General features: G+C 39.7%; 1 protein-coding gene across 1 annotated transcript in view; it reads left to right on the top strand.

Moving 5' to 3' along the window:
- The first annotated feature begins 1,303 nt into the window (after positions 1–1,303).
- GABRA4 (gamma-aminobutyric acid type A receptor subunit alpha4) overlaps positions 1,304–23,821 on the top strand; it is a 40,583-nt gene continuing 18,065 nt past the window's right edge. The window contains exons 1-8 of the mRNA XM_035553443.2: positions 1,304–1,567; positions 1,661–1,779; positions 11,133–11,200; positions 13,672–13,892; positions 13,995–14,077; positions 15,829–15,972; positions 17,369–17,521; positions 22,627–22,886. Coding sequence (XP_035409336.1) covers positions 1,485–1,567; positions 1,661–1,779; positions 11,133–11,200; positions 13,672–13,892; positions 13,995–14,077; positions 15,829–15,972; positions 17,369–17,521; positions 22,627–22,886 — 1,131 coding nt within the window. The 5' untranslated portion in view covers positions 1,304–1,484. The remainder of the gene's footprint in view (positions 1,568–1,660; positions 1,780–11,132; positions 11,201–13,671; positions 13,893–13,994; positions 14,078–15,828; positions 15,973–17,368; positions 17,522–22,626; positions 22,887–23,821) is intronic.

Below are 23,821 nucleotides of genomic sequence, written 5' to 3' on the forward strand. Positions count from 1 at the left end.
TTCTTCTGTCAGAGTATCAGAGAGCAGAGTAGTAACCTGCAGAGGCCTAAATAGGGCTTTTAAAATTGGAAGTAGAGCTGACTGCCTAGACAGGGTTTTTTTTTTTTTTTTTTGAAAGATAAAGAGCATCAGCAAACTAAATGGATTTGAAGCACAGCTTTAATTGTTTTTCAAAGGAATCAGCAAAGGGCACCCTAGCTGGAACAAGCTCTGAAGTACAATCAGGAAGATTTCAAGTGTCCAGTAGTTTTGAAGATAATCAGGCATTTCAGTGCTTGGAGATAGTGTAGCACGTAATGAATAAAGCCTTTTTATGTCAGCATAGGCAGGGCTGTAGTCTTGAAGTCAATTACAATACCTGCTCCATATGCTCCTGCACAATGAACTTCACCAGCTTCATTAAAACTGACACGCACACTGATTACCAAACCTAAACAACTTTGCAGCACACCTGATTAGAAGGACAAGTAGTTTATTTTCAGTACCTGTTGTATTGGGGGAAAAACAGCCCGTACCTTTCTCTTCCCTCTCCCCCAAAGCTCCAACCATCCCAGCAGTCTCTGACAGAAAAGCAACATTTTGCAGTGGGTTTTACAGCAATTTATGCAAGAATCCCTTGGACCTTGTATAATGGAAATTATTTGGGTCACTTAACCTGGCTTCCTAATTATAGGAAAGGAAAAAAAAAATACAATGTGAAGCCATTCCCTTGTTCTAGCATTTTTGCTTCCAGAAAGCCGGGATAACCCACTCGCTCCCATCCATTTCGGGTGTGTTTTAACCCTGAAGTCACGGCTCTTTCCTCTCCTCACCCCAGCGCCTGGTATGCCTCCTGCTGGTGTGGAGGGACCCTCCTGCTCCCAAATCCTCCTTGCAGGGCAATTACTCTCTTTCCCCCCTGCTCTTGGCTTTCTTTCCCCCCTCAGGGAGAAGAGAGGATCGGGACAGCGAAGACTTTAGACCTCAGTCACGAGCAGAACACAGAGGGGAGAGAAACCTTCCCCCTGCCAGCCTTTCCCTCACAGACACCCACCTCAGCGCCCCGCCACCCGGGGACCCCGAGACCGGGCCGCCCTCAGTTCGGGGCTCACCAGCCCCCTCAGGGCGGCCGGGGCCGAGAGCCGCCTCCACCCGCGGCTCTGCTCGGCTCGGCCCGGCTCCTCCCTCCCCCGGGAGGCCGCTACCGGGCGGGCTCCTCGCCTCACCGGCCGCCCGGAGGGTGCTGAGGCGGCCCCGGGTGGGAAGAGCGAGGCGGGGCGGAGCGGGGCGGAGGCGGGAGCGGCGGGGCCCGCGCCTGTTGCCCCGAGGGAGTTAACGGCGCGGGGAAAGTCGCCTCTCCTCCGCCCCTGCCCGCCGCCGCCGCCTGGCAACCGGGGGGGAGCCGCGCATGTAGGGCCGCCGGGGGCTGCCGCCGCCGTCCCCGTCCCCCCCCGCCCCGGAGCAAGGCGTTTAACGTGCCCAGGCGTGAAGTATGGCATGCAAAGATGGTTTCTGCCAAGGAGCCAGCTATCGCCATGTCCTCGGGTCTCTCCATCGCCCTCCTGCACTGCCTGTGCCTGGCGACGTGGTGAGTACCCCCCGGCGGCGGGGCGACCCCCGCCCGGTGCCGCCGAGCCGGCTCCCGGCGGCTCCTCTCACCCGCTCCCTCTTTGCCTCGTAGTCTCAGCGGGCCGCCGGGACAGAGCAAAAAAGAGGAGAAATTGTGGCCGGAGAATTTCACCAGCATCCTGAACAGCCTCCTGGATGGCTATGACAACCGGCTGCGCCCGGGATTCGGGGGTACGGCCGCCGTGCCCGCGGGCGGGGGGCGCGGGGGGCAGCGCTGAGCCCCCCGGGGATCGGAGGGGAGAAGGGCCTGGTCCTCGGGGTGCTGCCGTCGTGCCGGAGCGAAACCGGGGAGCCGGAGTGTGTTGGCTTGGCAGGGAAGGGAGGAGCTGCCCCCCAGCCCGGGGCCGGCGGATTTTGTCCCCCCTTTAAGTGCCACGGATGGGGTCCGAGTAGAAGCGGGTCCGGGGCTGGGTGCTGGGCTGAGGGGTCAGGTCGGGGGTGGGCGCCCTCCCTTCAGCGAGTTGGGGACGAACAGCGCTCGGCTGCTCCGGGTCCAGCTCTGGTTTAGGAGCAGTTAATTGCAGGGTAGGAATCAGGAGCGGAGCGCCGAATCTGCCCGCGCCCGCCGTGTGGACGCGGGGTCCCGCTCCCCCGCTGTGCCCCCGGCTGGTCCGGCGCAGCTCGGTGCTGCTGAGCAAGCAGCCGGGCTCGCCGGTCGGTGTGGGGCTTGCTGATAGCCTGTAGGGGCTCGGGACCGAAAATAACTAGGATCGGGTTGAAATTCATTCCATAATCTGGCATGCCAATATAAAAATACAGATTTAAAAGTTTTTTTAAAAAGGTTTAAAAAGAAATGCTACAGCCCGTCTCATGATGCAATAAGCCAGCAAGAACATTTTATGGGCTGCCTCCTATCCGGAATTGAATGAGATCCTTGCGTAGGTTTATATTGCGAAATACTTTCTTCCTCCCCTAAAAGTACCTTCTTCATACACGTGATGCATCCACACTGACATGTATGCCAACACATGCCATGTATTGGGCTCACATGCATGATCTTGATCATTAAAGGATAACACTAGCATCATTGATCACTTCTTTATTATTTTGGGTATATTGAATAAATGAGGCCTTCCATAGCTCAGCTTAAATGTTATGTGAGAAGAAAGCTAAATTTATTGGAGCACCCAGAGGAGTCATTGAGAACAGGTAGCCTTTTCCAATTCAGTCTCTGCAGAGAGGTTACAGACACTTCTGCATGCGTACAAGAGATGTGCTATGTTTGGTATCATTTTAGGTTGAATGCCAACTAATTAGTCATCTAGCAAAGATGCTTTATGAGCATTATCAGATTTCCAAAATTAAACAACTACTAAATATGTGATGTGACATATAGTTTATGCTGATTTTTATTTCGATACAGTTGTCCTTTGCAGGATATTTTGCAAAAGTAGTCTTTCAGCAAAATGCTGTCAAGAAGGAAAAGTTCCTTCTATCTCCTTGAACTTTCATAACTGCAGTATTGAAGTAAATGGTACAGGGAGATAAAACTTTCAGATTTCAGCCTGAGGAAGGCACTTCTGGCTGTATATTTCACAAAATTGATATTTTATTGTTTCTTGCGTCTTCTTTATAATATCTAAACTACTCATCTTTGAGTTTTGAACTTCTAAGTAACATATGGAAAAAAATACTTCTATTTTTTAAACAATGCCTAGCACCCTAGCTCATTGCAGCAAGTTATCTTCACCTGATTTGACAAGAAATGCTTTTAACTAAAAACTGAAACCAACATAAACGTAAATTTCTCTAAGTGGTCAGATCTGACCTTTTGACATAACTCAACAAGATGTGTGGATTAATCATTAAAAGGTATACTATCCAAATTCAGTTTTCCCTATATTCTGTGTTTTTTGCTGATAAATCTTTATGCCAAATGGGACTCACATATTGGAAGTGGGTCACTCGTTATTATAGAGTGTAGCAAACAAATGTCATAGGGGGTGGGAATATTTAGAAATGGAAAGTATAGTGTGCCTCAGTAATGCTAAAGCTGTGTCACTTTCTGATGAGCAGCAGAATATTTATTTTTGTTTTATTCTTGAAGCTGATTCACCATCTAGATTGCACGTGGCTCAAAATGAAACGAAGGTTTTATTTTAAGAACAAAAGGCCTCACAGAGGTTTGACCGATGCTGATTTTAAACTTCAAATCGATGAAAACATTTCTAATTCTGGCAAAAGTGATGTTTAAAATCAGACTTGGGGGGCTAGCCAAATTCTGAATTTTGCCGGCATATTCCAGAGTTACCACAAATAACAACTCATGAAGATTTTTGCATGCAGAGCAAAGGAGGAAACATTAGATTTTAGAGGTTTCCTAAAATTGGATACAAATTCTCTATCACTAATTAGCACAATTGTTGTGGCTATAAAGGAGAAGTGAAATCACCTGAGCATGCTTACAAATGTAGTTATGGTCTCTCAAGAGGGTTTTCAACTGTAGTGGAGTACGTGGAAGCTTGCCCTGGTACATCTTACACAGGAGTATGGCATATGTTGAGGGTAAACAGAAGAACTAAGTTCCCCAATGTCACTTGATGGACACTGTGCATTACAAAGTTGCTTTATGAAACAGGTAAAAAAAAAAAAAGTTGCTGTTCCTTACTAATAATTGCGAGCTTTGCTAGTGTAATAAATAAAACCAGAAGAGTTCATGAAGAAAGTTATTAATGACTCTTTAAGTGGAAGCTCCCCTCAACTTTGGGGGGTGGGAATCTAAACCCTTAAAAGGAGCAAGAGAGAAGGAAAGATATTTTGGCCAGAAGTTTAATTAAGCAAAGCAGAACAGGCAGTTTTGTGCAGGGAAAAAAAAATCCTCAAGTGCTCTCAGGAAGACTTTAAATGCATAACAGTGTTGAGTTTCAGTGGTGTGAAAGTATTTAGGGACTAAAGAAAAAAGTAATGCTGTGTGATGTTTTAAAATAGTGTAGTGGAAACTAAGTCAGTTACGTTCTTTACTCTGTGTGTGCCATTTTGCCATTATCCTGAATATCTGGATGTAGTTTATAATGCATGTGAATTTCCCAGCCAAAATCACTTGGTAATCTAACAGATCACAAGCATAGGGTGTTTACGGAAGTCACCTGCAGTGTGATTAATGAAAAGCATTATCTGCTGTAAAACTTCAGGTGTTACCTAAGTGCTATTTTTATTCAGCTGTAAAACTTTGAAGGAAAACCACTTCAACTTACGCCCTGACTCCAGTTTTCATCTGCTTTTTAAAAGTTTACATATGACACACAAGAAAGGCAAACTCTCTATAAAATTGCAAAACCTTGATTTTCTCCAGAAATCTGTTACTTTTCCACGGGTGATTAGTTTCAAAATGGTTGTAGAACTCCAGATGACATTTTGACAGGAGCATTATTCACTTGACATAAAAGGCCTGAATCTGATTTGCCATTTTAACACTTCTGTGGTTTTAGACTTTACCTGAGGAACTCCTGATAGAAGGGCCTGACAGATCTGATTAAAACCTGTGCTGGATTAAAGAACCACAGAATGGTTACGGCTGGAAGGGACCTATGGAGGCCATCTGGTCCCATCTCCCTGCTCAGGCAGGGTGCCCAGAATAATGTCCAGCCAGCTTTTAAGGATCTCCAAGGAGGGAGACTCCCCAACCTCTCTGGGCAGCCTGTGCTCGGTCACCCTCACAGCACAGAAGTGCTTCCTGATATTCAGAGGGAACTGCTGGTGTTAAAGTTTGTGCCCCCTGCCTCTTGTCCTGGCACTGGGCACCACTGAAAAGAGCCTGACTCCCTCCTCTTTGCACCCACCCTTCAGGTATTTACACACAGTGATGAGATCCCTCTGAGCCTCCCCTTCCCCAGGCTGAGCAGTCCCAGCTCCCAGCCTCATTACACGGAGGGGCTGCAGTCCCCCCCAGCATCTTAGTGGACCTCTGCTGGACTCTCTCCACATATGTCCACGTCTCTCTTGTACTGGGGAATGTAGAACTGGACACAGTACTCAAGGTGTGGCCTCACCAGTGCTGAGTACAGGGGAAAGATCACCTTTTATTATGTATATAATCTTTTATTATAAGGTTATAACTTTGCGATGTTACGATATCTTTTAAAACTTTCATGACATGCTAGCTCATCACACTTACGCCTGTACTTAGCAAAGTAAGAAGAAATGAGATGACCAAAGTGAGGGAAGAGCATCACTCAGTATTCCTTTGTATCTGCTAATTCTGATGAATTTTTCTGCTAGGCATGCCTTTGATCTTGGGCATCTTGCTTTTTGTTCAGACCAAAGAAAGAAGGTGTGTCCCTTCTGAGGCTGACAGTATTGCCCACAGCATGTTCCTGTCTCCTTGTGGTGTGGTTGCCCATCAGTCACTGAAGGCTGGAGCAATCTCTCCTCTTTGGTCTGTTTATTTGTGTGAGGTGCACTCTGGCACAAAGTGCAAGTCTTACTATCAGCTAGTGAAGTGGTGATAGTTCCACTGCTTTCTGTTCACAAGTTGCCTGCATGCTGGCTCATGAGTAGAAGGAACAGAACCATGTTAGTTCATTTTCCTTTTTCTTTCCTTCCTCTTTTCTTACTCCTTCTCATGATCTTGTGTCTGTGAAAGTGCAGCTGGATACCTGGTGGAACTAAATATGTTGGCTATCATCTTCCCTAAGAAAAGTATGGGACAGCCTCTCTGCCCCTACTAAGCTGTGTAATGTTCAGCTTATGAACATTGTTACTGAAGAGTTTCATTTCCTGTCAAGGCAAAAGGAGTGAGTGTAGTCAAGAAATACATGCAGAATAAATTTGAAGAGCAAAGACATCTTTTTCTTTTTAGAGAATGGAAATATATCTACATGATTATCTGCTCTTATTAAAAAACTCATGCATACTTTCAAGGTCCCATTGCTCAGCATAATAGATTCTGTAATATATATTTTTTTAAGGTTGCAAAGGGACTGGACATGAGCACTGTAAAGTTATCATTTTTTTTCCTCAGACACTTGTCCAGTCTTCCTCAGCTGGTGAGAGCAGATGACTCAAAGGCTTGTTAACAGGATATAGTGTTATATACCTGTAGTTGCCTGATCTGAATTTGGCGCAGGTTTGTAATGCTTGAAGTCATTACCATCTGTCTGTTGTTTAGTGACCTGTATAAAATTAGCTGATATTCTTGGTCCAGTCCTTAGCAGACAGGTGTCCACATCATGGGAACTGGCATGAGTGTCAGCCTTGTTGGCTGTCTCAGCAGAGAGTAACTGCTGAACAGGCAAAGAAACAGAGTAGTCTCATTTCTGGAGGTATGTTTTTTTTCCTTTCAGGGTTCAGACATGCTGATGGATGAATGTAAAAGTTACCATGTGCTGTTGCATTTGTTGTATTTATCTTTGGATAAAGAATGTAGCATAAGTGTTTGAACTCCACATTCCACATTCAATGCCCTACCTAGTGGTTCTGAGTTCCCAGCAGAAATTTCATATATAGCAGGTGTCCTCTGCTGTAGAATTAAACAAAGAACATGCTTCATAGAATCTTTTTTTTAAATTGAAAGATAGCAATCATAAGCAGCCAGCAAGAATGTAGAAAAAGCACCAAGTCTTTCACATGTGGTTCTTTAAAAAAAAAAAAATCTGTAGCAACTACTTCTTCCTCCCCCCTTTTTTAGATGTTACTGTAGGAACTGATGTAATGTAGTTTCACGTAGTTTATGTATCCAGGGACTGATCTCATAGCAGTGGCAATAGCTGCACTTAACATTTAAACTGTAGTTTGTGTGTCGAAACCTTTGTACAGGCTTGTTGCTAATGTTCGTGCTTGGCAGCGTGACTCTTGATGGCAAAATTTGCAATGTACGGAGAGCCTGTGCAGGATTTGACTGTTTACATACAGTGGAGATCTCTGCAGTGACAGTTGCCTATGGAGACGAGGGGATAATGGAGCCCAAAGTCTTTTGCTGGGAGCTGTGCTGCGGTTCAACCCATATGTTGGCATGCAATGCATGGGAGAGCTGTCTTATGTTCCTGTTCGCAGGGTTAGGGCCTGGCATCACTTCTGCAGCCCACATGCAGCATCTCTACCGAACGCTGAACTATTCTGGCTTTTTGCAGGGGTTGCTTTTAATCCTGCCTGAGCTTCTTTAAAATATATTATCTTGCAAGCGGTGATTCAGACTTAACCGTTCCCACTGCAGTGTGTAGGACTCTCCTCCTATTTCATTGACATAAAAATACACACCAGTATGTTATAAATAGTTCTTCAGTGTTCGTGAAGATTTATGGTGATTAGATGCTTTCTGAACATCCATTGAAGGATAAGCCCAAATGGTCATATTTAAAATTAATTGGCCTTCTTACAACTCCCTGCATTTTATTGCCAGTAGTAGAAGGTGAAGGTTTCTAATAGGATCTTCTGCTTGCACAGCCCAAGTTGATTAAGTGGTGCAACATGCTTGTTTCAGAGGGCTGCTTAAATCACCAGTAAAAGTAGGTTAGGTGACTACAAATCACCTCCTCGTTGACAGGAATTCCCATGATTAGTAATAATTAGGAAGAAAGAAAAAGGCATGACTCACTCTTTCTACCCCCACTATTGTTACGTACTGGAGTTATGTTTTCTCCTACAAGGAGAATATGATGTCGCCATAGATGCTCCTGGGTTGGCGTTGAGTACTGTGATGTGGTTGATAATCCAGTGTTTGGCCTTAACAGTTGTGGACTGACAATGTCGGTGAAAGATGTGAAGCATGATGGGGCTACGACTTTGGGAAAAGCATTAGAGAGATGATCAGTCTCCACTGTCCCTTGCAGTTGTCTTCTCTCCTACCAAACGTCTTAATGCTTACCACGGTTTTGGATGCAAAGCAAGGATTTGCATATCAGTACTAGGTGGATGTATTCGTTCTGTTATGATACCTAAAATGTTTGTAGATCCTCATTCCTCTGACATTGTCTAGTGGCCTAAAATGTGAATTTTAACATTTATTTAATCATTGCACTACCATCATATCAGGCATTCATCCAAAAGTAAACTTTAATATCAACCTTATTTTGTGGCTTCTTAATTGTATGTCCTCCTTCCGTCTCATGAGTCCTACTAGTAAATAAAGGTTTAAGAGCAGAATAGCAGTTGCTAGAAGACAAAACTTTAGCATAGTTTTAGTCCTGTGTTACTCCAATTGGGTTTCTAATAGCAGTAAATCATAAGCTTGCTGATTTTGAGATTAGTTTCCTGGTCTTAGATCTCTCCATCTTTCCAAGAAACTCCAAAAAATAAACTTGCAAAAAGACTCTGAACACTTATTGCTTGTGAAACTGTAATCATTTAATAAAACAGAAGAAATCAGTTTCTGAGGAAAACCAGCTCATGCCTATGGGAAAAATCTGCCTCTTTGTTCAATTCAACAGTTATGAAATTACAGTGTTCTGTGAGGTAAAGAAATGAAGATATCATAAAGAAAACCAGTAAAAGGTGGTTTTGTTTTGTTTTTAGGAATATGACTTTTAGTATTTTCTTATTGTTGGGCAACAAAGACTTATTTCTGTATTTTCCCCCTAGAGCAGTGTGCAGCAATGTCTCTTTTTCATTTCTATAGAACTTGGATTTCAGAAACATTTCAAATTTGCTAGATGAAATAAAGAAATATTTTGTGTATATATACGTATTTAAACCCAAAGTAGTTTACCCTAGATAAATGATAGTCTTTAGACTATAGATAGGCTTTAGATAGATTATGGGAAATCAGATACATTTGGATCACCTGTGTTTCTATGTGCAAGTATGATTGTTTTTTTTCTCACCTATTTTTTTAACGCTGCAGGTGAAAGTCTCCACTTCCAGTATTTTGACAGCTCTTGCATGATTTTTTTCTGATCTCTTGGAGCTCTCCATAAATAGTTATATTCTGGAAATTTCATTGGACTACATTGGCAGTGAAATGAGTGGTCTAACCACTCATGGATTTCTGTGCCCTGATGAACACGTAATTACTTGTAGAAAGGGGAGCAGCTTCCATTTGACATGTTTAGAAGAGCAGAATGGTATAAAAGTGTGTTATCTGGAACTTGGGAAATGCTTCTTAAAACCTCTTCAAGACAGACATGCTGAAGGATCCAACTTTCCAGGGACCACTGAGCTACCAACTGTTGTAGGGTGAATTTTCTTAAGATTTTATCTTGAAAAAATGTCCTTCTGTGAAACTGTTAACTTCCAGCAAGGAGTCTGTTTTTTGACATTTAGCTGAAAAAATCTTAGCTGTTCTTCTCTACATAACTTGCAAACTGTTTAGTGAAATAATTTTGCATGGTTTTATTTTACTTTTTGTTCACAGTTTGACACTTGTTCTAGGTGCAAGAAATATGGGTTTCCTGTTTTCCAGTTGCTTATCTTTTTATCCCTTTAACATTTGATTCAGAGTGATGTCTGTGAAGTGATTTTTTTTTTCTTTCCAAGAGGCACATATTCTTCTGCTTCAAACAGTCTTAAGTCTTTCCTCTTTTCATATTTAGATTCCAAATACTACGATAAAGCCTGAATTAACAGACTTGAACCACTTATCCTCTTCAGAAATTTGAGTTGCAGGAATGTAGAAACTGTGGTTGTGAGTTTGTTTTTTTTCAAACAGATATTGTTTGGTAGGAACATCAGTAGATATTTTTTTTTATTGTTAATTTATGATGTAAGCTCATTACTTGAGTTAAACCATTAGCTAATGCTTTGATCACAGAATCATCGTCATAACTGGTAATAATTAGCAGTTTTCTAGCCTTTTACATTGGGAACGAACCTAAATCCTGCATGTGTTTTTAGGTTAATGGAAACCCTAAAACTGCCATTAAAAGTAATGTGGAATGGTGCCCATTTTACATTTTCAAGGTGCTTTGTCCTGTAGTAAAGGAGATAATAATGTTGAGATGAAACTTCTTTTTCTGATGGTTGTTTGCCATTCCCAGCTGTGAATGTTCAAGACCTCTGCTGCCCTGTGTAATAAATACCACTAGCTCTTTCAAGACAGGCTTTGTAATAGCATGTGGACCAAGGTTCAGACACTCCAAAATGCTGAGATTCCTAAATCTTCTGTTTGTCAGTATTAAGCCACTTAAGTACTTCTCTCGATATGGTTGCAGTTCTTGGTCCTGCAATAGTAAATTGCCTAGTCCATGGCATGCCAATATCTGTAGCCCAGTTATTACCAGTAAGACTGAATGTTAGCAACAGATACCTTGGGGAATGTGGATTACTTAAATGAGGTGCCTGTTGTTTATCAGCATGGTGTTTTCCATAAGGCTTTTAATTTATCGGTACCTGTTTTCATATCTGTTGAGTCTACGTTGGTTTCCTAAATGGGGATTTGCATGGAAATGCTGCTTTTGGCTTACTTATGTGGTAAAGATAGTTGAGCAGTGCTTGTTATCAGAGACTTAGCTGAAATGACCTGTATTTGCATTTTGCTCTTGCTCATCCACAGAACCCTCAAAGTGATAACTGTTGACATGCCAGGATCACTTATGAGAACTGTTGACCTGAAAAATTCACATTTTCTTGCTCACTTCCTTTTCATGTATTAGGTCCTGTTACAGAAGTCAAAACAGATATATATGTCACCAGTTTTGGACCTGTTTCTGATGTGGAAATGGTATGTATTTCTGGAATTAAAATGCTGTTTCCTGTTTCTGAGAAACCATTAACTGCAGTCAGGAGTGGATGCTCAAGTCACGTCTCCGTACTGTTCTGTCAGTCATGCAAAGTAGACAGGATTAGGAGCAGCTTAATTTATAGCTTATAATTAGATACAGCAGGCCTGATTCTGGTCACACTTGCACTGGTTTTTGGCTGGTTTAAAGAAATTACTTCACAGGATTTAAAGCAGATTTTTATGGTGTAGAGGCCTTGCAGGGAGCATCTCAGTATACTGGGGGGAAAATATGTAATCTATTTGAAATTGCCTTTCCCTTTCTGAAATGAGTGTTATTCTCAGGTGAATAATAATGACATCATTTCACAAATACTTGTTGACATTTTCATTTCAGATGAATTCCCTTTGTCAATCTTTATGCCCGTTTTAGCATCACTTTCAGTAAATGTTTGACTGATAGAGTTTTCATAAGTGTCTGCAGAAATTGAATGCCAAAATGACATGCATGAAATACTCACAGAAGACAAACGTTACATTTGCACATACTGTTATTTGTGCCTGAAAGGCTTCTGCATCCACTTGAGGTCAAGTCCAGCATAACTCTCATCAACTTCTCTAATCCAGCAGTATACCCTTAAATCACGTGACCATTTCTCTTTTTTATAAAACATCCAAGAAATCACATGGATGTAACAGAGACATATGTACATTGTATGTTTGTACTTAACTTCTTTAAGGGAAAGGCAGTTTCAGGGCAATAGCTTCCTTCCCACATGGTTCTATCCTGCACTTTCTGGTGCACCTCATTTGGTTCTATGCTAGGGAGAAGTATGTGAGAGCAAGATATTTTTTCAAGGACTAGGTTCCTGTACCAGTCTCATGCTGAACTTCATCTTACACCTTCGATGGATATGTATGATGCTGGTCAGTGTGACAAGGGGTACAAGAATCTGGTCCCAAGGAAATCTAGTAATGTGAGCCTCACCTCTAAATTGATGGCTGCATGTGATCTCTCAGGCTTTGGTGAAGCATTTGACATGCTGCCACGTGGAAATTATTAGTTATGTTGGAGAAGGCAGGAGTGAAAACAAGAACTGAAGGTAGGTAAGGAACCAGCAAAAGGAGAGTTTACGGCAGATATTTCCCCTTTTGTCATTAGGGATTGATTAGAAGGCAATTCCAGGGATCCAGGAATTGGTTTTGGAATGATTTTTAGTTAGTGTATCCATTAGTGACACAATGTGGTATGTATGTGGCTGCATTCATAAAACTCGCTGGAAGAGCAAAGCGTGAGATAGTCTCAGTACAGGAGGTGATCTATCGGAATGTCTTTTTAGAAGAACTGGATTACTTTGGTACCCAGTGTAATGAAAGGAATTGAAATCTCATTTTACAAAATGTGTCACGTAGAAGCTGATAACAGAAACTGCTACTGTAAGCTATGATGTCACCAGCAGGAAATGACAATAGAAGAGAGACCTGGTAGATTCATTATAAACCTTACTGGACGATGCAGCCATGCAACAGGCAGCAAACCTAATTCTAGGATGCATTACACCTGTAGAGATGTACCCTTGCCCATATGAATAGGTATGACCAAACAAGTAGTTTCAATGCTAATAACATGCAGAAAGGTTTGAAATAAAGTCAAAAACATTATTTGACTTAACACAGAATTGCAGCTGTAAGTTAGAAAGGACTTCAAACTTCCTATATTACCTTTTTCAATGCCATAATATTATTTTTTTTTTGTGGGTGTGTGAAATGCTTAAGCTTTCCAAGATGAGAAATGCATTCCTTTGTCAATTAATTAGCATGTGATTTCTCATGATGTACTTGTGTCTGCAGTTCTGCAGTTGCTTGCATGTTTTCTTTGGAGCATCCGAATGGCTTTTCTGGGGAAGTTAGCAGGATAGTTATGTAGTTGAAAATAAATGTGTATTTATGCAACTCTGTGTGTAGTTTATTATATACGTCTTGTGACATAACAAAGGAAATATTTTGCTTTTGTTATTGAAAAGCTTGCTTTTGATCAGTTGAATTTAAATTTCCTTTCGTGGCTTTAAAGTGGAGGTAATTGTTTGTCCTGATATTTTAATTTATCCATGGATTTTTTTGCTGCTGGCTGTATTTTTTTTTAAAATTTGTTGACACTTATTGTCACAGATCTTTTTGTTTCCAGTTATATGCGTGACTACAAGTTAAATTGCCTGCTTCCTGGAATCTAATTAGATTAATTATTTCTTAATGATTAAATATGTGTAGCAATTTATTGATATGACTAATGTGGGAAATTAAGCTATTAAGAAGTACACAGCACTTTAATTGGTGGAAATGTTTGTGTAGTGGACTTAGCATTTTCTTTACAACTAATTTCTTTGCTCCTGAGCGATTTCTATTTATTTATTTTAATTACAGGAAACACTTATATATGCAAAATATGATCTTTGTTATTCTGCAATTTAATACAGGAGTATACAATGGATGTCTTCTTCCGTCAAACATGGGTAGACAAAAGATTAAAATACGATGGCCCTATTGAAATTTTAAGACTTAACAACTTGATGGTTTCGAAGGTGTGGACTCCTGACACTTTCTTCAGGAACGGGAAAAAGTCTGTTGCACATAATATGACAGCCCCAAATAAACTCTTCAGAATAATGAGAAATGGCACCATCCTGTACACAATGAGGTATCTAGCTTGTTTTTTTGGCTTTTTACAATTACTGTATGCAAAAGTTATGCTGCCTAGACAAAATGGCAACCAGAGACTATTTAATTTGTTCCATTATAGGCTTACAATAAGTGCAGAGTGTCCCATGAGATTAGTGGATTTTCCCATGGATGGTCATGCTTGTCCTCTCAAATTTGGGAGTTGTAAGTTGCAATTATGAAATTTCTTGTAACTACAGAATTTAAATAGTAGAAGTAGATTTTGATCAATTACTAAACTTTCTGAATATTAGTCTTGATACACAATCCTTATGCAGACAAAACTCCTGTTAAGTTCCTTGAGAATTTTATTTAGGATCTGAAAAATTAAACCCAGACAGAGAATTGAAAAGCAGGCAGCGATTCAGCTATTACGTTAACCCCCCCTATTCTGGCTATACTGTTTCTTGAAATATGTAGTTTTTCTTGGTTCCTAGGGATGAATTGAACACTCAGTGAAGTGAGAAATTCTCTGGAGAAGACAAAGAGGGTGGGATCCATCTCAACTTACAGCAGTCAGGTAAAAGGTGCCTAGGGCAGCTGGTTATTTGGCTTTCTCTACAGTCAGTGATGTCAAGCTGACATCCTAAGATAGATTTGTATGTTAAGTGTTAAGATTTGATCCTGGTTGTGTTTGTCTTATCTCCTATCTCCTGGCCTATATGAGGGAGTCTGCATGGCAAGTTTATGCTAGATAGCTTTTAGACAGGTGAGAGTAAGTGAGAGGAATCTTAGTGCAGGTGACTGTCCTTTTCTGCTTCAAAATCTGAAGGGTATCCAAAAAATCTATACCTGACTTTTGCTAGAAGGAACGTTTTGGGACGTATTGCATGCAACAGAGGGAGGCAGTTATGATTCCCTGATTTTAATCCACAGCAGAGATTGTTGTGACCACCTGGGGACAGTTGACGTGCTTCATTATGTATCTTTTTACTCTAAGTGTCCCTGGTCACTGCTGCTTTATGCTGGGTTATAGTCAGTGGCTGGACATTAATCTGCTTTCCTTGACCCCTGAATTTTGAAGTTTGAAATGGCTGGAAGCTACTTAGAGTTGTTCCTTAGCATACATTGAGCTTATACAGCTGAGTAGTCAGTCAAGCAAAATAGAGATATTAAAGACACTGCTCTGATAAGGCTTTTCAGTTATGGTGAGACTGGAAACCTAGTCCTTCTACAACTGGCTTTAGTATCAGATGTGTAGTAGGGGAACTTCAATAGTAGGGACTTTTCCACCCGCATATTTCTTCAGTCAGCAGAAATTGTGCTTCACACTAATCTGGTGTCTTCTTCAGTGAACCTTTAAATAAGACATAGCAATTTCAAATGCAAGACTGGTTTAATTTAATTTTAACAGGAGTTTGGGCTGTGTAGGGATTGAATGCTAGCCCTAAGTTATGTCTTCTGTGTTAAATGTTAGAATGTTTCTTTGGGAGTGCTTATTTCTGGGCTACTGTGAATCTTTTACTGACCTCTGGTTTCTGGCAAAAAATACCCTTAAACTTCTGACTTTAGTTTAATCATATTTCCTTTAAAGAAATTTGTACCCTGTCTCCAAAATGTGTCCTCTTTATCATGCTCTTTTTTTAGATACCTGTATATTTTAATAATAAATTTTTAGATAGAAATTTCTAAAATAACGTGAAGATAGTCTTTACACACTCAGTAAGGACTGATCCAGAAAGTGTAGTGTTCAGACTTCACATTTGAATGTGAAGTTAATTTATGTGTGACACTTGACATATGACTTTAGCTCCAATTTATTCTCATGTGAGGGTGGTTTTTTGGGGTAATTTCACGTGGAGGTTATCTTCTAAAGTTGTTACTGTGAGTCTTGCTGTTCAATTTTAGTAGGTTTGGGTTGGGGTCCTGGTAAGGTGTGAGGTTTCCTATTTATGCAAACTGGTGCTGTGTTGTAGATGCATATCCAAAGAGTGAAATGATTTATACCTGGACAAAAGGACCTGAGAAGTCAGTGGAAGTTCCTGAGGAGTCTTCCAGTTTAGTTCAGTATGACCTGCTTGGGCATACGGTATCCACTGAAACCATTAAATCTATTACAGGTAGGAATCTCATCAGCAAGAGTTAATCTGAGGTAAAACTAACCCTGTAATACTGCCCTAGGCTTTTTTTCTTTCGTTCCTGTAAGATATTCTACTGAATGTCATAGGGTATATATTGAGGGCTGAGAACATAAATCTGAATTAGGTTTCTGTCCTTCAGATTTACATTTGCAGATTCATTACCGTAGATTGCGAAGGTCTTTCAGAAAACTAGAATGAGATCATTACTCCAAGGGACAAAATGAGTATTTAATCACTGCTTAAAATGCAGTTTGAAGAGTCAAGAGGATGCCTGGGTGAGGAAGTAATTTCTCAGCACTGTATCCACATTATGTGCAAAAGACTTCCTTTGTTTGGTGGTACAAACAGCTTGGGATAAAAGTAGAGCATACAGAATGGGTTATTAAAACCATAAAAACCCTCTAGTCAGATAAGGATAGGCACAAATGCATTAGTCACAATAGATACTTCTGCTGATTTATGCTGTAAGAAATAAGGCAAATGGCAACTACAGGCATCCTAAATGAGTGAAGTATCACTGATGAGCAGTTTGCTGATAAAGCAAGCATATTCCCAAAATATTTTTAAAAATTGGAATCATTTTCTAAACATCAGCAAGTATGGGTGTTGTGAGATGGTCAAAATGAAACAAATAAAGCAAATATATGTGATGTATTGCTCTAAGGATGATTTCTGTAAGATAAAAGAGCATTTTGAAGTACATTAGAAATTGACCTGTTAGTGTATTGATTATTATGAGTTAATGACCCAGTTTCCTTACTGTCCCCCAAATGCTTTTTCTGTAGTACTTCTGTTTAGATACTTTATTCAGTTCAAGCTGAAACTATAACTATTTTTTTAATATTAATAATGATACTTTATCTAAACCTAAGCCATTTTTAATGATTTTTGCATGTCTCTTTATCACAGTGACGCTGGTGTATAAATATAGTAAAAAGCTGAGATGCTTCCATATCATTTTATATGCATCATTGTTATAATTGTTTTATTTAGCAGATGGGTACCACAATGTTCTGGATACTGTGGTAGGTAGATAACTTGTGTCTTGAAACTCTTTTGCTCAGCAGATGCCAAAAAAAGATTTAAATCATACTTACACTATGCAAAGTGATCCAGTGTTAGTTGTGTATATGTAGTATTTTTGAAAGCAGCTTCAGAATAATACTGTAAGGACCTGCTGTTTCCAGGATTTTTTGGTTAAAACTTATCTTTGTTCTTGTCTTGTAAGGCAGATATCTTCCTATACATGTTAAGTGTTGTGATTAGCATCATCTTAACCAATCATCCTAGTTGATAGTCTGAAACAGTTATTTTGCAACACATAAATATTATGTGCAGTCAGAAAAATATTTTTTCTTTTTTTTTTTTTTTTTAGGTGAATATATTGTTATGACAGTTTACTTCCACCTCAGACGGAAAATGGGTTATTTTATGATTCAGACATATATCCCATGCATTATGACCGTCATCCTTTCTCAAGTTTCATTTTGGATAAATAAGGAATCTGTTCCAGCTAGAACTGTGTTTGGTAACTATTTCTGTTTTTCACTTTTTTAATGACTTTCTCTAGAATAGGCCTTTCTAGTGCACAGGGTATACTGCCTCTATATTAGTGCAGAAGGAAGGGAATAAGGTAAATTCAGAAGAATTTTTGCTATCAGTGTATGAAGACAGTAGTATGTGAAACCTTGGAATGGGAAAAGAAGCTTGGAATATTCAGAAGGATAGCGTGTGTGTACATTGGTGGGGATTCTAGCTTCATGGGGGGGCAAGCTGCGAAGACCTGGCCCAGGCTAATCTAGTCAAGACCTTGCTCTGCATCCAGAGCAGTTCTGTCTGTGAACAGTAGTGTAGTCACTTGAACTCATGCCTTCTAAAATCCTTTTAAAAGAATTTGATTGGTAATGTGTGAAATGTGCAGATGTCTAACCAAATATGTGTCATCAGTGGAAGCTTGCTATGAGCAAGGTTTAGATCCTGTTACTGTAGTTTCACGTTTAGTGATCTTCTCTCCTGTCTGCCATTGCCATTATGGAAATGAATTCAAAAGGAAAAAATATTGCAAGATATTAAAATTGAACTCATCAAAATAGAGTCTGAATGTGATGCTGCAGTGAACACTGAAAATAAAAAATAAAAAAGCTTCTATGGAAGACAAAGCATAAGAAATTGAATGGAAGTATGATTTCTAACAAAGGAGTAGGATAAAAACATTTTAAAAGCAGTCTTCATAGAGCAGTGTCTTGATTTTATAATATACCATAGCTGAAAGCAGGACTGATCAGGAAAAGAATGTTCTACAAAAAGCCTTGCTATAGATAGATGCTGGCAAGAGTGATAAGAATTAATGTTTCTACATGCTGGCTCATTCAAACATGTAAGTAGAGTCTGAACACTGGTATCGCAAATTAGACAAGGTTAATGACTAGTTATAGGAAAAACAAGCTGTGAAGCTAGTAAGATCTCTAGTAGCTCTCAACTTGAGCATTATATTAGGCAAACAAATATATTGCTTCAAATGTCTTTGCAGTAATGTTGAACAGTAGTGCTTTTTGAAGGGAGTAGTGCCACGAACTGGAAAGGTAGAATCTGTATTTATAGACAAAATGTGACAATTGAAAATGTAGAAATCATACAGCAATATGTAATATATGTCATTATATCCATATATAAAGCTGAGAACAAATAATAATAAAGTTTGGACATCTACTAAGTTACACTTAAGTCTCTAATATGGCTTTGAAAGCAAGTGGCTTAAAGTATGGGTATTTTTTTAGTTTTCAGACAAATGCCAGAAGGGACCCTGTTTTGTAAAGGTATTCTTAAGAGAAGATAAAAATGTTGCAGGCAAGAGATAGGAATGAAGCCAGAATGTTTGCCATGGTACTGACTTTCTAGAGGAACTGTCCGAAGAGGCTAACCAAAAGGCCTTTCCTGCATGTTTAGAGAGAACTTGACAAAGTTAACAGAGGAAGGACAGACAAGGAACAATCTAGGGAGTTCCTGCCTGTCAAGATGTCTGTTACTATGGAAAAGATGCACTGTGATGAACATGATGCACTATGGATGCTTTTCATGTGGAACAAAGATTTAACGATTTGGTTTTGCAATATATTCTGAATGTTTAACAGGTTAACCATGAGTGGCTGGGAGAGAGGATCCAGAAAACATCTATCTTTTTTAAAGCTCCCCCCCCCCCCCCCCCCAAAGTAGCTGTAATACACCACTTGAATAGGAGGCAGGGATGCTTAGTCTCTTGCTTACAAATCAGGTGTATTATACCTGAATGGTTTGTCTTAGAGGTAAACTGTTATTTCTGAGTACCCTTGTAAGGGGGTAGCTCACTGGGAGCTGTCTTCCAGCACACTTTTTCTCAGATAGCGTGTGACCTCTTGCTGTCATATGTGCATTTCAAAAAACAAAATGGAGATGTTCTGATGTATGAGGAGAACTTACCTGGACATGGGATTGGACTTGCAAGTAAATTCTAGTCATGAATCTGTGTGTTCAGTCATTTGACTGGGCAAACTACCACCATCTGACACACATTTATTCCAGTTTCAGCGTGTGAATGCTGAGTGGTGTGATAAGGTAGGCAAGGAGCTGTAGCATATGTCCTTCAGTTTCCTTTGTGAGAGGCTGGGTAGCAGTGTTGCAAGTGAACCAGAGCAGGCACGGCTGAGTTGGGAGAACTGTCATGACGCCCATTTCATCTGTACCAGCCAGAATCAGTAATGCAGGAGCAAAAGTGATGGCTGTGAGACCCATATTCAGTAAGGATGCTATATTTTCTCCATCACCATTTAGACATTATAAACTGTTTACTTTGTTCTCCCTGCCAGACTTACAAGCTCTTTCAGCTAAGGCTTTTGTTAAAAGTTTTCATTAAAACATAGTAGTTTAGGTACTACTATGTAACCAGTATGGTTGTGTACTGGTTATGTAACCAATACTGGTTGCTACCCATTTTCTGAAAAATCACAACACTTGTGACACCAGCACAACATCGTCATAGAGACATCTCAGTATGTTTTGAACTTTAATGAATATTAGCTGTCTCAGGAAGCTAAAATTTGCCCCTTCATTTGTGGGTCCAATTTACTAACAGATTTACTTTTCCTATGAACCAGAGAACCCTGTGAGAACATTACGTTGCTTTATTGCATATTAGCCAGACCTGTTTATGCATATGGAGTTACACATGGAGTAGTGATTTGCACTTTTTATAAAGACTTCATGCTCTGGTGTCAGAATTCTTAATTGTAATAGTAAAATAAATCTTAATAAGGTACATAGGTTGTGATTTCTGCAGTCAGAGATTTAGACCCCTAAATCTGATGTTTGTGGAGTATTGGTATTTCTTAGAGGAAAGACAGAGGTAATTTTCTTTCTCAAACGGATTTTTAAAATTATTTTTTATATTAAAATACTCAATATATTTATATATGACTGTGTGCATTTCTAACCAGAAGCTTGCAAGTATTTTGCTCTGGATAACTACAGTTCATGTGTATGTATAATATTTTTTACCAGAACATAATTTGCCACCCTATAAATAACTATGGCACATATCCAAGGGCAGTTGCAGAGACAACTGCAAGTCTTTCATCAGAATGGTTTCATAGGGGGAAAACTGATAAAGACTGAGGCAGTAAACTGTGTAACACTGTCATGGCCTGCCCTCTCCTCCTTACATTTGGTGAATCATTGGCTAGTCGGTTCACTTCATCCTATTCTTATATCTGTTACGTAAATGTCTTTTTAAAAAGACAATTCAGACAATCTTTAGCTCAAAGAGAACAAAAGTAGAATTGGGAAGGATTGGGTAAGCATGGATGTGCCTCTTCCAGGATAAAATAACTTTCCATAATTTTTTTCTCAGCATTAAACATATTCAGTGGTGTGTTTTCAACACCTTCCCACTGAAGAAGGTTTAGTGAGCTTGCATCTCTGTTTTTTAATCCCGCTGAGTTTGCTCTGAGATATTCTTTGTGCATTTATGAACTAACTGCTGCTCTTTTCTTCTCTTTTTTTTTTTTTTTTTTTTTTTTTTTTTTTTAATAGGAGAGACTGTTTTAGTTGTGTCCTGTTGTCTGTGTGGCAGTGTCTAGATGAAGCTTTTTCATATTAGGTTCCCCAGATAGGATATGGCCATTTAGGGAAGAGGGTGTGTGAAGATCCTGTTGGAAAACAGGCTCTTAATTATTTTGATTTTTTCTCAGTATATGCATTTCCTCTTGAATTAAAATGGGTACAAGTGTTCTTTTCATAAAAGTAAAGAAGTATACATTTGCATTCAGTCTTCCTTGTGGTTATCATGGTAGGACTTGACTAGTGTTCGCTCTTTACATGGTATTTTATATTTGAAAGATATAGGATTCTTGATGTTTAACTATTCTTGGAATATTTTAGATGAAAGAAAAAAAGCTCATTTATTGGTTGTATACAGCTGGTATTTGCACTTGAAGTATTATCATGAAGTGGTCATATTTGAGCTCAGTGTTCATGCATGTACACTTTAATTGAAGTTGTTCTTTCAGAAGATGAAATCCTAATTAAATTTCATCGGTTGAGTAGTAGCAGAAGGGTTTAAAAGATAAGGTGATGGCTTGCTAATTAACAGTGTTGTTCACAGAATATTATAGTTTTCCTTAGCACCAAAATAATTTGCCATGATTTAATGGCATCTGGATTGCAAGTGGGATCAGAGGACCAGAAACAGGGTAATAGTTAGCTTTCTAAAACCGTTACAGGAAAAATGTTTTTGTTGCAATCTGAGGAGCACAGTCTTCCTCTATTAAACAACTTAAATTATGTTCAAATATTTGGAAAATAAATTGTTGATGGAAATTCTAAACAACTTAACATAAAAATAAAAAGAAATTAAGGCTTCCACATTTTCTGCTTGTAAGCTGTAGATGTTCTACTGAATTCACAAAGTCATGGCTTTCCATGCTGGTTAACTGCTGTTTGTGTATAATTACTACTCGTACGTACGTGGTAGTTGCTGTGACTTATATCTAATGCAGTATTCACAAGCAGCAGAGAAAGATTTAGCCCTGTTTTCTTAATCCAGCTGAGAAATGAGTTGTCTTTACTCCACTTGTCAATTATTTCTTCTCTGTGTTACACAGCAGTTCTTTTTTATGGAAGGTGACTCTCCAAGTGCAGGACCTTGGACTTTCTTAAAACTGTTTTATTAAGCAAATACGGGGAGCACTGTCTGACAGCAACATCTGTATCTTGCTTATGGCAGTAGAATTACATGGCGCATCATTTTGCAGTGCTGAGAAAACATGGATGGGTTATCTTATACCATGTTTCCTGTATTGATTTAAATGTGAAAATCTCTAGTATTATTTTTAATTATAGTAATATATTTTTTAACTGAACATAGAGATTTATCTTCTTCCATTTACTGTTGAGATCATGAGTAGAACACTGCAAAGTGACTTCTGTTATAATGTCTTACAATGTAACTACATTTTTGTTCATGATAATGGGTTTTGCAGATGCAAAGTAATTTAAATGACTCCTAAGTGCTTTAAAATTCTTTGTTTGAAGCTGTTTGCTTGTTTTTATTCTCTCTGGTTTTCTTGGATTCAACAGTGCTTTTGTTCTGTTTCTTTGAAGGAATAACCACAGTGTTGACAATGACGACACTGAGCATCAGTGCAAGACACTCACTGCCAAAAGTATCCTATGCTACTGCCATGGACTGGTTCATAGCGGTCTGCTTTGCCTTTGTGTTTTCTGCTCTTATTGAGTTTGCTGCTGTCAACTATTTTACTAATATTCAAATGGAAAGAGCCAAAAGGAAGACAGTAAAATCCCTCCTTGAATTTCCAGTTGCTCCTATACAAAGAGAAAAAAGTACAGAAGAGACAGTCACGGTATGTTTTCAATTTATAAAATTATTTTCCATCTTTCTTTTTGGTAGTGTTTCTCAGCAAAACCAGGCCTTTAACTTCCTCCCAGGTTCCCTCTGAGCACCCTCCCAACACTAGTAGAGGAGACAGTGAACAAAGTTCTTGACGTGTCCCAGCAGGTCTTCTCCGTCTGGGCCCATCCCAACAGAATTGGATCTCCTTCTCAGGACTGTAAAACAACAGATTCTATTTCAGATTCCCTCAGGGACAACTACCCTGGAGGTGTGCAGCTCCCTCTACAGAGCAGTTACAAAAAAGTATTTTCCTCATTCTTGAGTCTGGATTCAGTGTGGTGTATAAGCGTCTGGCAGATGAGTTTCTCGCCCTGCATGCAGTATAAGTCAACATCGTGGAAGACTAGTGCTCCACCATATTCAATGTCAAAATCTTGTTAAGCTTTATTTAATTTTTACTTTCACTATTGGAGATTGGATTAACTTGGAGGAGAGGAAGAGGTTGTGTCTGTCCATATCTGCCATTTCTTCTATATTTAGTTGTGTTTTGATAAGGGTCAAAGGGGACGGGTATCTTTAGGAAATTTTCTTTCCCTTGTATTGATTTTGCTTGGATGGATGATACAGACCAAGATATTACAGGTTATCTGGACAGCACATTCCCTTCTGTGGATAATGCCTCTAAAGAATTAAAATGTGCTAAAACATTGCAGTTGTACCTCAGAGAATTTCCCTCACCGTCACTGTTATCCTCTCATTGCATATGGAGTTTTTGTTCTTAATCAGTTACAATTTCAGGATTTTTTGAAGAATGCTGGATGAAGCTTTTGTGTCCACCATAGATGCTATTTTTACGTAACTTATGTATCTGTGCATAGGAGCTCAGCTAACTGAAAAGGCTTTGGGGCTCTGTTTAGCAGAATGCTTTTCAGCTATCTTAGTTTG

Source organism: Cygnus atratus, chromosome 4 (genome assembly GCF_013377495.2).
Source record: "Cygnus atratus isolate AKBS03 ecotype Queensland, Australia chromosome 4, CAtr_DNAZoo_HiC_assembly, whole genome shotgun sequence".
NCBI classification, from domain to species: Eukaryota; Metazoa; Chordata; class Aves; order Anseriformes; family Anatidae; genus Cygnus; species Cygnus atratus.